Genomic DNA, 14351 nt, shown 5'->3' with positions numbered 1-14351 from the left:
ATGAGGAGAGGAGAGGTCCACCAATGGAGTCCTGAGGAGAGGAGAGGTCCACCACTGGAGTCCTGGGGAGAGGAGAGGTCCACCACTGGAGTCCTGAGGAGAGGAGAGGTCCACTACTGGAGTCCTGAGGAGAGGAGAGGTACACCAATGGAGTCATGAGGGGAGGAGAGGTCCACCACTGGAGTCATGAGGGGAGGAGAGGTCCACCACTGGAGTCATGAGGGGAGAGGAGAAGTCCATCACTGGAGTCCTGAGGAGAGGAGAGGTCCATCACTGGAGTCCTGAGGGGAGGAGAGGGGATTCACTGGAGTACTGAGGAGAGGAGTGGTCCACCACTGGAGTCATGAGGGAGGAGAGTTCCACCACTGGAGTCCTGAGGGGAGGAGAGGGGCATCACTGGAGTACTGAGGAGAGGAGAGTTCCACCACTGGAGTCCTGAGGGGAGGAGAGGGGCATCACTGGAGTACTGGGGAGAGGAGAGGTCCACCACTGGAGTCATGAGGGGAGGAGAGGTCCACCACTGGAGTCATGAGGAGAGGAGAGGTCCACCACTGGAGTCCTGAGGAGAGGAGAGGTCCACCACTGGAGTCTTGAGGGGAGGAGAGGTCCACCACTGGAGTCTTGAGGAGAGGAGAGGTCCACCACTGGAGTCCTGAGGAGAGGAGAGGTCCACCACTGGAGTCCTGAGGAGAGGAGAGGTCCACCACTGGAGTCCTGAGGAGAGGAGAGGTCCACCACTGGAGTCCTGAGGAGAGGAGAGTTCCACCACTGGAGTCATGAGGAGAGGAGAGGTCCACCACTGGAGTCATGAGGGGAGGAGAGGTCCACCACTGGAGTCCTGAGGAGAGGAGAGGTCCACCAATGGAGTCCTGAGGAGAGGAGAGGTCCACCACTGGAGTCCTGAGGAGAGAGAGGTCCACCACTGGAGTCCTGAGGAGAGGAGAGGGCCACCACTGAAGTCATGGGGAGACGAGAGATCCTGTAGCTCAGTTGGTAGAGCATGGCGCTTGTAACGCCAGGGTAGTGGGTTCGATCCCCGGGACCACCCATACGTAGAATGTATGCACACATGACTGTAAGTCGCTTTGGATAAAAGCGTCTGCTAAATGGCATATATATCCACCACTGGAGTCATGAGGAGAGGAGAGGTCCACCACTGGAGTCCTGAGGGGAGGAGAGGTCCACCACTGGAGTCATGAGGAGAGGAGAGGTCCACCACTGGAGTCATGAGGGGAGGAGAGGTCCACCACTGGAGTCATGAGGGGAGGAGAGGTCCACCACTGGAGTCATGAGGGGAGGAGAGGTCCACCACTGGAGTCATGAGGGGAGGAGAGGTCCACCACTGGAGTCATGAGGGAGGAGAGGTCCACCACTGGAGTCATGAAGGGAGGAGAGGTCCACCACTAGAGTCATGAGGGGTGGAGAGGTCCACCACTGGAGAGGTCCACCACTGGAGTCATGAAGGGAGGAGAGGTCTTCCCCTCAGGAAACATTGTAGCTAAGCCTCACAATAAATCAATGTTAGATATACAGCATGTATTTATTTTTTGTTGGAGTGATTTGGTTAAATCAGAAATCAAACTCCTGTAATGATGGCTATGCTCCTTGTGGTGGGGTCTGGTAGTGCAGTCTGTATATACTATGCCCCTGTGGTTGGGTCTGGTAGTGCAGCCTGTCAATACTATGGCGGGGAGATAGAGAGACAGACAGACAGACACATTTAAGATGAGGGAGGATGCACATTTTTTATGAGCATGGCCTTATTTATATCACATAATTTTGGATGACTGTCATTCATATTCCGTTCACCCAGCTCAATGTAACATCAATATATTTAAGCTACTCCATGTCATGATACTCTAGTGTTCCTTATAGCCATCATGAGGTTGTTACAACCTAGCCTATGAATGAAAGGTTACAACGTAGGTGCACAGGTCAAGATAAATATTTGAGTATTCAAGGTGACAGACAGTGATACATTCAATACTGCCTTGCACACTCTGGCCTGCATCTAGCTGTTCTAGGATGTAATCATTCGTCCGACAGTTGCAAACAAGAGTTTCTCTTTGACAAATTCAGGTATGTTTACCCCCATTTCGTTCCATTTGCTTTTTTCAACAGAATCGGTGGAATGAATACACCTCTGATCACATTCAAACACAGTTCACTTTCAAAGCAGACACATACAAACAGCATGATCACATTGCCAATTATGGAATTCCTTCTCACATCTCTGCACTATACTCCTCTCACCTTTTCCCTTCACTTGTGGACTTCAGTGCACAACACATCAGCTCTCTGTGAGCAGGAGAAAAAATATTTCCAAGCATAACCTTCATATCATGACTGCTAATGCTACACACAGCCTAAATCGTTGTTACCATATTAGCTAACGCATTGTCAACATAGCTACTAGAACTAATGCGTTAGTAAACACGCTACAATCATGCAGTACAGTGTACAGTCAGCAAGCAGTGTAGCAGTTACACCGATGGGCCCAGGTGGTAATACATGAATAAAACCTGAATCTTACCTTGACTAGGAAGAGGTCCAGGGTTGATAGCCATAGCCAGCTAGTTAACATACCATCCCTCTCTGTTTGAGATGGTTATTTGAGTAACTAAACTAGCTAGCTGCATTAGATGCTGGCTAAGTAAGTGAAAGTGAAAGCAAAAAGCAAAGTAGAGTTTGCTAGCTCTCTCCCACTATTGCTTCTCCTTCATTTTTAAATAAACATTTTTTTTTCAAAACTGTTCAACTATCGACATTCTCTTTGAGTCAACCACTCACCACATGTTATGCACTATGGTGCTAGCTGGCTGTATCTTATGCTTTCAGAACTAGATTAAATATCTAATACTTTGATTGGTCAGACAACATGTCAGTTCATGCTGCATGAGCTCTGATGGGTTGGAGGACATCGTCCGGAAGTTGTCATAATTACTTTGTAAGTCTATGGAAGGGGTTGAGAACCATGAGCCTCCTAGGTTCTGTATTGAAGTCATTGTACCCAGAGGAGGACGAAAACTAGCTGTCCTCCGGTTACACCATGGTGCTAAGCTACAGAGTGATGTTGAGGCTACTATAGACATTCATTGCAAAACAGCTGTTTTAGTGAAAATAAATACTGGCTGTGCTTATACAGCTGAATACCCTTCACTGGAGGAGCACACACAGGGTTAAACTGGGGTCATTTCAGTGACTAGAAATAATATTTCTGAGGTTAATAAGACAACTAAGTAACACTGCCTCTGTGTTTGAGTAATCAACTCGACAGTAACATTAGATTATTTGAATCAGCTGTGTAGTGCTTGGGCAAAAACCAAAACGTTCACACCTTGGGGTCCCCAGGACTGAGTTGAGGAGACGCTGGCCGAGCCACTCATGGTTAAATGATTCAATGTCGCCATCAGGTGTCCAATAGGCAGAAATACAAGAAACAAGAGCTGAGTGGAAATAGTTACGAATCAATGTATTATGAGTTGATCAAATAATTTATGTATTTATTGTCTTAAATGTTTATATTATTTACAGCATGATGCTTCTACTGTATTGACACTAAACCACACTGTAAAAACTGCAAAGGTAAACATGTATTTAACGTATATAAAATACGTAATAATGAAAAATGTGATGACAAAACAAGAGATTTTTTTATTTTTTTATTTTACCTTTATTTAACCAGGCAAGTCAGTTAAGAACACATTCTTATTTTCAATGACGGCCTGGGAACAGTGGGTTAACTGCCTGTTCAGGGGCAGAACGACAGATTTGTACCTTGTCAGCTCGGGGGTTTGAACTCGCAACCTTTCCGGTTACTAGTCCAATGCTCTAACCACTAGGCTACCCATGACACTGAACAATATATTATCACGTAATACAAAATTATAATTAATATAAAATGTAAAAAACTGCAAATGTTTAAATGTATGTAATGTGCTGATTACATGTTTTTAAACAAAAAAATAATATTATAAAATATAAAATATATAATAAGTAATAATGTGTGACAGCAATACAAAGTAAATCATCGTCAAACACATCAGGAGAAACTTAGTCCAGGCCTCCTGAGTGGTGCAGTGGTCTAAGGCACTATGTATGGATAACAGGCTACACTAGACTATATATGGATAACAGGCTACATTATACTATATATGGATAACAGGCTACATTAGACTATGTATGGATAACAGGCTACATTAGACTATATGGATAACAGGCTACATTAGACTATATGGATAACAGGCTACATTATACTATATATGGATAACAGGCTACACTAGACTATATATGGATAACAGGCTACATTAGACTATATATGGATAACAGGCTACATTAGACTATATATGGACAACAGGCTACATTATACTATATATGGACAACAGGCTACATTAGACTATATATGGATAACAGGCTACATTAGACTATATATGGATAACAGGCTACATTATACTATATATGGATAACAGGCTACATTATACTATATATGGACAACAGGCTACATTAGACTATATATGGACAACAGGCTACACTAGACTATATATGGATAACAGGCTACATTATACTATATATGGACAACAGGCTACATTAGACTATATATGGACAACAGGCTACATTAGACTATGGCAAAAGGCAAAAGTCCCACAAGTTCGATGATTGTTTCAGAAACATAACATAAATAAATATATATTTATCTACAATGCATTGGGAAGGTATTCAGACCTCCTTGTTACATTACAGCCTTATTCTAAAATAGATGAAATTAAAATGTACCACACTTCCCATAATGACAAAACAAAAACAGGTTTTTAGAAAGTTTTGCAAATGTATTAAAACTAAAAAACAGAAATATCTTATTTAGCTTGTAGCGTCATATCGAAGAAGACTCGGCTGTAATCGCTGCCAAAGGTGCTTCGACTGATTAAAGGGTCTGAATACTTATGTAAATGTGATATTGTAGTTGTTTTGTATTTATACATTTGCAAAATTGTCAAAAACCTTTTTGCTTTATCATTATGGGATTTAGTGTGTTGATTGATGAGGAGAGAACTATTTCATCAATTTGAGAATAAGTTTGAAACATCACAACATGTGGAAAAAGTCAAAGGGTCTGAATACTTTCTGAATGCACTGTAAAATATAACTGGAACTCAAGGTTTCCTACATCAGAAATACAACATTTTTCAACGTAAAAAAGATATTAAAAATGTTAAGGTCCCTTTCTAATTCATAACTGTTTCAAAGTCATAACTGACCCTAGATCAGAACTCCTACTCTACGTGTGAATAGAGTCGTCCTGTGGCTCAGTTGGTACAGCATGGAGCATGGGTTCCATTCCTGCTGGGACTTCCCATACGAAAAGTGTATTCAAACATGACTGTAATGACTGTGTGAATTTGGATAAAAGTGTCTACTAGATGGCATATATTATTACATACTATTATAAACTGGGTAGTTTTGGTCCTGGATGCTGATTGGCTGAAACAGCATTTCAGAAGTCCAAACTGTATATCAGACAATATACCACGGGTATGACGTAAAAAATACTTGTTGACTGTTCTATTTATGTTGTTAACCAGTTTAAAATAAGCCGTGGAACAGTATGTTGGTCATATACCACAAACCCCTGAAGTGCCTTGTTGTCATTATAAACTTAAGCAATAAGGCTCGAGGAGGTGTGGTATATGGCCAATATACTACCGCTAAGGGCTGTTCTTATGTACAATGTAACTCAGAGTGCTTGGATGCACCACAAACCCTGAGGTGCCTTTTACTGGTTACCAATGTACTTAGACCACTAAATACACATTTTAATACCCATGGTATACGGTCTGGTATACCACGCCTGTCAGCTAATCAGCATTCACAGCTCAAACCACCCAGTTTATAATGGTCAATATTCCACACCTCCACAGCCATTATATCACTTAGTTTAGATATACAGGTCCAGATACACAAGGTTATTGTCAAACTTCTTCTGTTCAGGTCTTCTTGGTTCTGGATTTGTTGTGTTCAGGTCTTCTTGGTTCTGGGTTTATTGTGTTCAGGTCTTCTTGGTTCTGGATTTGTTGTGTTCAGGTCTTCTTGGTTCTGGATTTGTTGTGTTCAGTTCTTCTTGGTTCTGGGTTTGTAATGTTCAGGTCTTCTTGGTTCAGGGTTTATTGACTGTACTGTAGAGAACACAGGAGTCCTCCTCAGCTGCTTGAGCTGCTGCGGGTCTGAAGAGAGAAACAAAAATTAAACAAAGACAGCGTCCCAAATGGTGGCACCCTATAGGGCTCTGTCTAAAGTAGTGCACTAAATAGGGAATAGGGTGCCATTTGGAACAGAAGAACAGTTCCTCAAAACCATCATCACATCACTCCCTCATTATAGACATGTCATAGTAATTGTCCTGAGATGTCCATTGTTGGGTTCATAGTTTGGCTTCATAGTGTTCACTTAGGGTCAACTGTTTTGCTTATTGATGACATCTCCTACAATAAACTGCAGCATATGAATGACCTTAATGCAGAATATGCTCACCGGGTGGCAGCACTGGGGAGATAGAATTTCACAGCAGCGTACTGGACATCCTCATCCTCTTTCTGGGGCTGAGGCACTTGGACGGTGGAGTACAGAGGCACTTCCTGGTTTTGGGACGAGAGAAGTGGACACTGGCGTAGTGAACATCATCCTGGTCGTATGTGGACTCTGTCTGTGCTGCTGTAGAGGTCATGGCCATGTTTGAGATGTTGTCATACACTGGACTAGAGTCTCCCTGATGAGAGAGAGGACAGACAACATGAGGAGTGGAAATGTTCCACAAAGAATAGTCATCACAGTCTCCTTCTGATTACAACAGACTCACCTGTCCAACGTCTGCTGTGTCTCTTGTGTTGTTGGGTTTGGAGGCCTTCTTCCTGTTTTGCACATTAATTAATAAATACATTACTTCATAAATGAAGTTAACAACAAATCAGAGGGCTACATTTAAATAATGAACAACATGATAATATGCATTTTCACTCACCTGAACCACATGAGTCCAGAGAGACAGAGGATGAGAACCAGAACAACCACTATGATTCCTACAGCTGCAGTCAGAACTGGGGTTTGTTTCCCTAAAAGATCAAATGGATGATATGAGCACATGTTATTATATAATTAACTAAAAATAAACTATAATACAGGACATTAATGCAATACTTGTTAAGGGATCTTATAACCCAATGTATAGTTAGTTATACCCTAAGGTGTAATAAGCCAAAACATAATGATTAAGATTAGATTGAAACATGTAGGTTTGTATTGACATGTATTTTACCTGCTACAATGATCATCAGAGCTGTAGAGTTCATAGATCCTCTTCCATTCTGGGCCTCACAGTAATATTCTCCTCTGTCCTCAGAGATGATGTTAGTGATGTTGTAACTCTGTCCTGATGCTTTTGCTGAGGCTACGTTCTTCTTGTACCAGGTGTATTTGTCCACAGGTGGGTTGGCATCACTGCTGCAGGTCAGAGTCACTGAACTGCCCTCCACTATTTCACCAGAGGGACTGACTGACACTGAGGTGTTCCTTGGAGCATCTAGTAAAGGAGAATATGTCAGAGGGTCAGGATTGTAGTAAACTACCTCAAATGACGTCATGTCAAAAATAAATCATATCTAAAGTCAGAGAACTATCTAAAACTATCACTTACTAAAACTATCACTCACTTATCTAAAACTATCACTCACTTATCTAAAACTCTCACTTACTAAAACTATCACTCACTTATCTAAAACTCTCACTCACTTATCTAAGACTATCACTTACTAAAACTATCACTCACTTATCTAAGACTATCACTTACACAAAACATGAACAATAATAATACACTTTAGGACTTGAGTCTCTACTAAACTATTCTTCAAGTGTCTGAGGTACTGAACATTCTAACTATAGACATGCAAACATCTATGACATTGTCTGTAATTTCTATGTAATGATGAATATTGATAGATAAAACAGTAATTATATTCTCATTGATATAACGTTTTTGATGCTTTCTAAGTAGAATAGTAGTTTAATTCATACTTACACACTGCAGGAGAGTGGAGGTCCTCATGGTGTTCTACAGTACAGGAGTAACTGTCTGCAGAATGACCCAACACTACTAGGGTATTACTAGAGTATTGTTGGGAAGTGGGCTCATCTAGACGTTGTCCGTTCTTGTACCAGATGTAGGTGGGGTTGTCAGTCAGAGTACAGGTGGTGATACAGGTCAGTGTCTTCTGTCCCTCTGCAGCAGGAGTCACGTTCAGCTGCAGACCTGAAACAATATGTATAAAACCACATACACCTCTGTGTTAACAGGATGGTTCATATATTTATCCTGTAATTCATTATGATTTACAGTTGTATCATACAGTGCAGTATTACCTGTGACAGACAGAGTTGTTCCTGGGAAACTATGACCCCATTCAATGTTATTTGTTTTAAAAGTGAAGCGATACTCAGCTGAGTCCTCCTCTCTCAGATCTGTGATTCTCAGGGTGAAGGGACCTCTGTATGTTCCAGTGTATTCCACACGACCTGCATACCCTGGGTCAGTGGTTAGGTCTTCAGGGGTCGACTTATCACTTCTAAACCAGAATGATGATGTGATGGAATAATAACCAACAGTACAGGATATGTCCACTGTTGACCCCTTCAAGACACAGATTCTCCTCTTGGTGTAAGTCACTCTGTAGCATCTCTGACCCTGAACACCTGAAACACAGTGACATAACAAGAGGTCAACTAGATTGTATTCTCAGTTCTATCTAGAAATGTTAACAGTTCTCATATTATAAAATGAAACCAACACAGATATACATTGTATACAGTTTTACAGTGATGTATTAGGGATCTATTTAGTTTTTGTTTTGGGGAGGATTGGGTGTTTTTTTACATTCAGCCCAGGATTTCCACATTCGGCTGTAAGGGTTTTCTTCTGGTGAAAGAGAGGCGGACCAAAATGCAGCGTGGTGGTTATTCATGTTTTTAATAAAGACTATACATGAACAAACTATACAAAACAAGAAAAGTGAAAACCTAAACAGTCCTATCTGGTGCAAACACAGAGACAGGAACAATCACCCACAAAACCCAAAAACCCAACACAAAACAGGCTACCTAAATATGGTTCCCAATCAGAGACAATGACTAACACCTGCCTCTGATTGAGAACCATATCAGGCCAAACATAGAAATAGACAAACCAGACACACAACATAGAATGCCCACCCAGCTCACGTCCTGACCAACACTAAAACAAGGAAAACACAGACGAACGATGGACAGAACCCCCCCCCCCAAGGTGTGGACTCCGAACGCACAACCTAAACCTATAGGGGAGGGTCTGGGTGGGCATCTGGACCCCACTCCATAATTGTCTTAGTCCACCTCCTTAGTGTCCCTTGAGTGGCGACCCTCGCCGCTGACCTTGGCCTAGGAAACCTAACAACGGGCCCCACTGGACTGAGGTAGCTCAGGACTGAGGGGAAGCTCGGGACCGAGGGGAAGCTTGGGACCGAGGGGAAGCTCGGGAGTGAGAAGTGAGAGGAAGCTCGGGAGTGAGAAGTGAGAGGAAGCTCGGGAGTGAGAAGTGAGAGGAAGCTCGGGAGTGAGAAGTGAGAGGAAGCTCAGGAGTGAGAAGTGAGAGGAAGCTCAGGAGTGAGAGGAAGCTCAGGCAGGTTGATGGATCTACCAGATCCTGGCTGACTGGCAGATCCTGGCTGACTGGCGGATCCTGGCTGACTAGTGGAACTGGCAGATCCTGGCTGACTGGCACTTCTGGCGGATCCTGGCTGACTGGTGGATCCTGGCAGACTGGCGGATCCTGGCTGGGTGGCGGATCTAACTGATCCTGGCTGACTGGCAGATCCTGGCCGACTGGCAGATCCTGGCCGACTGGCAGATCCTGGCCGACTGGCAGATCTGGCGGATCCTGGCTGACTGGCGGATCCTGGCAGTTCTAGCGGATCCTGGCTGACTGGTAGTTCTGGCAGATCCTGGCTGACTGGCGGATCCTGGCAGACTGGCGGATCCTGGCAGACTGGCGGATCCTGGCAGACTGGCGGATCCTGGCAGACTGGCGGATCCTGGCAGACTGGCGGATCCTGGCTGACTGGCGGATCTAACTGATCCTGGCAGACTGGCGGATCCAGGCCGACTGGCGGATCCTGGCAGACTGGCGGATCCTGGCTGACTGGCAGATCCTGGCTGACTGGCAGATCCTGGCCAACTGGCAGATCCTGGCAGATCCTGGCCAACTGGCAGATCCTGGCCGACCCTGGCCGACTGGCGGATCCTGGCCGACTGGCGGATCCTGGCCGACTGGCGGATCCTGGCCGACTGGGGGATCCTGGCAGATCTGGTGGATCTGGCGGATCCTGGCTGACTGGCGGATCCTGGCCGACTGGCGGATCCTGGCCGACTGGGGGATCCTGGCAGATCTGGTGGATCTGGCGGATCCTGGCTGACTGGCGGATCCTGGCAGTTCTATCAGATCCTGGCTGACTGGTAGTTCTGGCAGATCCTGGCTGACTGGCGGATCCTGGCAGACTGGCGGATCCTGGCAGACTGGCGGATCCTGGCAGACTGGCGGATCCTGGCAGACTGGCGGATCCTGGCAGACTGGCGGATCTAACTGATCCTGGCAGACTTGCAGATCCTGGCCAACTGGCAGATCCTGGCAGATCCTGGCCAACTGGCAGATCCTGGCCGACTGGCGGATCCTGGCCGACTGGCGGATCCTGGCCGACTGGCGGATCCTGGCCGACTGGCGGATCCTGGCAGACTGGCGGATCTAACTGATCCTGGCAGACTGGCGGATCCTGGCCGACTGGCAGATCCTGGCCAACTGGCAGATCCTGGCAGATCCTGGCCAACTGGCAGATCCTGGCCGACCCTGGCCGACTGGTGGATCCTGGCCGACTGGCGGATCCTGGCCGACTGGCGGATCCTGGCCGACCCTGGCCGACTGGCGGATCCTGGCCGACTGGCGGATCCTGGCCGACTGGCGGATCCTGGCCGACTGGGGGATCCTGGCAGATCTGGTGGATCTGGCGGATCCTGGCTGACTGGCGGATCCTGGCAGTTCTATCAGATCCTGGCTGACTGGTAGTTCTGGCAGATCCTGGCTGACTGGCGGATCCTGGCAGACTGGCGGATCCTGGCTGACTGGCGGATCTAACTGATCCTGGCAGACTTGCAGATCCTGGTTGACTGGCAGATCCTGGCTGACTAGCACTTCTGGTGGATCCTGGCTGACTGGCGGATACTGGCCGACTGGCGGATACTGGCCGACTGGCGGATACTGGCCGACTGGCGGATACTGGCCGACTGGCGGATACTGGCCGACTGGCGGATACTGGCCGACTGGCGGATCCTGGCCGACTGGCGGATCCTGGCCGACTGGCGGATCCTGGCCGACTGGCAGATCCTGGCCGACTGGCAGATCCTGGCCGACTGGCAGATCCTGGCCGACTGGCAGATCCTGGCCGACTGGCAGATCCTGGCGGATCCTGGCCGACTGGCGGATCCTGGCCGACTGGCGGATCCTGGCCGACTGGCGGATCCTGGCCGACTGGCGGATCCTGGCCGACTGGCGGATCCTGGCAGACTGGCGGATCCTGGCAGACTGGCGGATCCTGGCAGACTGGCGGATCCTGGCAGACTGGCGGATCCTGGCAGACTGACGGCACTGGCGGCTCTGGGCAGACTGGCGGCACTGGCGGCGCTGGGCAGACTGGCGGCCCCGGCGGCACTGAGCAGACTGGCGGCACTGGCGGCGCTGGGCAGACTGGCGGCACTGGCGGCGCTGGGCAGACTGGTAGCTCAGACGGCGTTGGTCGGATGGGTAGCTCAGACGGCGCTGGACAGACTGGAGAAAAAGGCTCTGGCAGCGCTGGACTGAGGAGCACTGGTGCCTCTGGAATGAGGGGCTCTGGTGCCTCTGGAATGAGGGGCGGTAGCTCTGACAGCGCCGGACAGGTGGGAGACTCTGGCTGCGCTGGAGAGGAGGAAGGCTCCGGCAGCGCTGGACAGGCGGGACGCACTGTAGGCCTGATGCGTGGTGCTGGCACTGGTATGCCGTGCATACTATGCCAAACCAACAGCTTTCTTTCTACTCTGTCCAATACATCCTCCACACTCTCAGACTCAGCACTCTGCTTCACCGACAGCTCCAATTCCATCCATGGCTCCTTACGGTAAACAGGGGTAGTTGGCTCAGGTCTGACTCCGCCACACTCTCCCTGTGCCCCCCCCCCCAAGACATTTTTGGGGGTGCCTCTCGGGCTTCCAGCCGCTCTGCCGTGCAAGGTCCTCATAATGCCGCCTCTCTGCTTTCGCTGCCTCCAGCTCGGCTTTGGGGCGGCAATATTCCCCTGGCTCTGCCCATGGTCCTTTTCCGTCAAGGATCTCCTCCCAAGTCCATTTATCCAAATAGTGCAGCCTCTCCCACTGCTGCTGCTGCCTCTGTTGCTTCTCCTGCTGCTACCTTTGCTGCTGCTGCTGTTGCTCCTGCTGCACCTGTCGCTTCTCCTGCTGCTGATGCTGCCTCTGTTTACCACGCCGCTTGGTCCTTGGTTGGTGGGTGATTCTGTATGGGTTTTCTTCTGGTGAAAGAGAGGCGGACCAAAATGCAGCGTGGTGGTTATTCATGTTTTTAATAAAGACTATACATGAACAGACTATACAAAACAAGAAAAGTGAAAACCTAAACAGTCCTATCTGTTGCAAACAGAGACAGGAACAATCACCCACAAAACCCAACACAAAACAGGCTACCTAAATATGGTTCCCAATCAGAGACAATGACTAACACCTGCCTCTGATTGAGAACCATATCAGGCCAAACATAGAAATAGACACACAATATAGAATGCCCACCCAGCTCACGTCCTGACCAACACGAAAACAAGGAAAACACAGACGAACGATGGTCAGAACGTGACACCGGCTTCTTCACCTGTGGGATCATCTGAGAACAGCCACCCAGACAGCTGATGAAACAGGAGTAATTCTGTCTGTGATAAAGCCTTTTTGTTGGGAAAACCTCAGTCTGATTGGCTGGGCCTGGCTCCCCAGTGGGTGGGCCTATGCCCTCCCAAGCCCACCCATGGTTGTGACCCTGCCCAGTCATGTGAAATCCATAGATTAGGACATAATGAATATACAGTACTTCAACTGACTGATTACCTTATATGAACTGTAACTCAGTAATATGGTTGAAATTGTTGCACGTTGCGTTTATATTTTTGTTCAGCATAATTTTATATGTATTTATGTAAAACATAGGGACCACAATGGATATAAGTCACCAACTTTATTGTGCAATCCTTTAAAACAACAATCCTGTTCACTTAAAATAATATTGTTTATATATGTATTTATTTTAACGGACAAATAAAATCAATCAGTCAATCAATCCAAACCATTTGATGAACGGAGAGAGACATTAGTTACAAAACACCAACAAGTTGAATGACATTCAGAGACTGTCAGGCCTTCAATACTGGGTAAGACTACAAGGTAGGGAGGGATGTATTCTCTGTTTGTCCAGCCTTCAATACTGGGTAAGACTACAAGGTAGGGAGGGATGTATTCTCTGTTTGTCCAGCCTTCAATACTGGGTAAGACTACAAGGTAGGGAGGGATGTATTCTCTGTTTGTCCAGCCTTCAATACTGGGTAAGACTACAAGGTAGGGAGGGATGTATTCTCTGTTTGTCCAGCCTTCAATACTGGGTAAGACTACAAGGTAGGGAGGGATGTATTCTCTGTTTGTCCAGCCTTCAATACTGGGTAAGACTACAAGGTAGGGAGGGATGTATTCTCTGTTTGTCAGGCCTTCAATACTGGGTAAGACTACAAGGTAGGGAGGGATGTATTCTCTGTTTGTCCAGCCTTCAATACTGGGTAAGACTACAAGGTAGGGAGGGATGTATTCTCTGTTTGTCCAGCCTTCAATACTGGGTAAGACTACAAGGTAGGGAGGGATGTATTCTCTGTTTGTCAGGCCTTCAATACTGGGTAAGACTACAAGGTAGGGAGGGATGTGTTCTCTGTTTGTCCAGCCTTCAATACTGGGTAAGACTACAAGGTAGGGAGGGATGTATTCTCTGTTTGTCCAGCCTTCAATACTGGGTAAGACTACAAGGTAGGGAGGGATGTATTCTCTGTTTGTCCAGCCTTCAATACTGGGTAAGACTACAAGGTAGGGAGGGATGTATTCTCTGTTTGTCAGGCCTTCAATACTGGGTAAGACTACAAGGTAGGGAGGGATGTATTCTCTGTTTGTCCAGCCTTCAATACTGGGTAAGACTACAAGGTAGGGAG

At 46.8% G+C, this 14351-nt stretch overlaps 1 protein-coding gene across 1 annotated transcript in view; it reads right to left on the bottom strand.

Annotated features, from left to right (window-relative positions):
• Window positions 1–14351, bottom strand: part of LOC127931941 (B-cell receptor CD22-like) — an 84160-nt gene that overhangs the window by 40103 nt on the left and 29706 nt on the right. Inside the window, exon 8 of the mRNA XM_052526094.1 lies at window positions 7013–7103. Within this exon, the coding sequence (XP_052382054.1) occupies window positions 7013–7103 (91 nt within the window). The remainder of the gene's footprint in view (window positions 1–7012; window positions 7104–14351) is intronic.

This window comes from Oncorhynchus keta, chromosome 10 (assembly GCF_023373465.1).
Source record: "Oncorhynchus keta strain PuntledgeMale-10-30-2019 chromosome 10, Oket_V2, whole genome shotgun sequence".
NCBI lineage: Eukaryota > Metazoa > Chordata > Actinopteri > Salmoniformes > Salmonidae > Oncorhynchus > Oncorhynchus keta.
The sequence above is the reverse complement of the archived record's forward strand: the minus strand, read 5'-3'. Positions and strand labels throughout refer to the sequence as shown.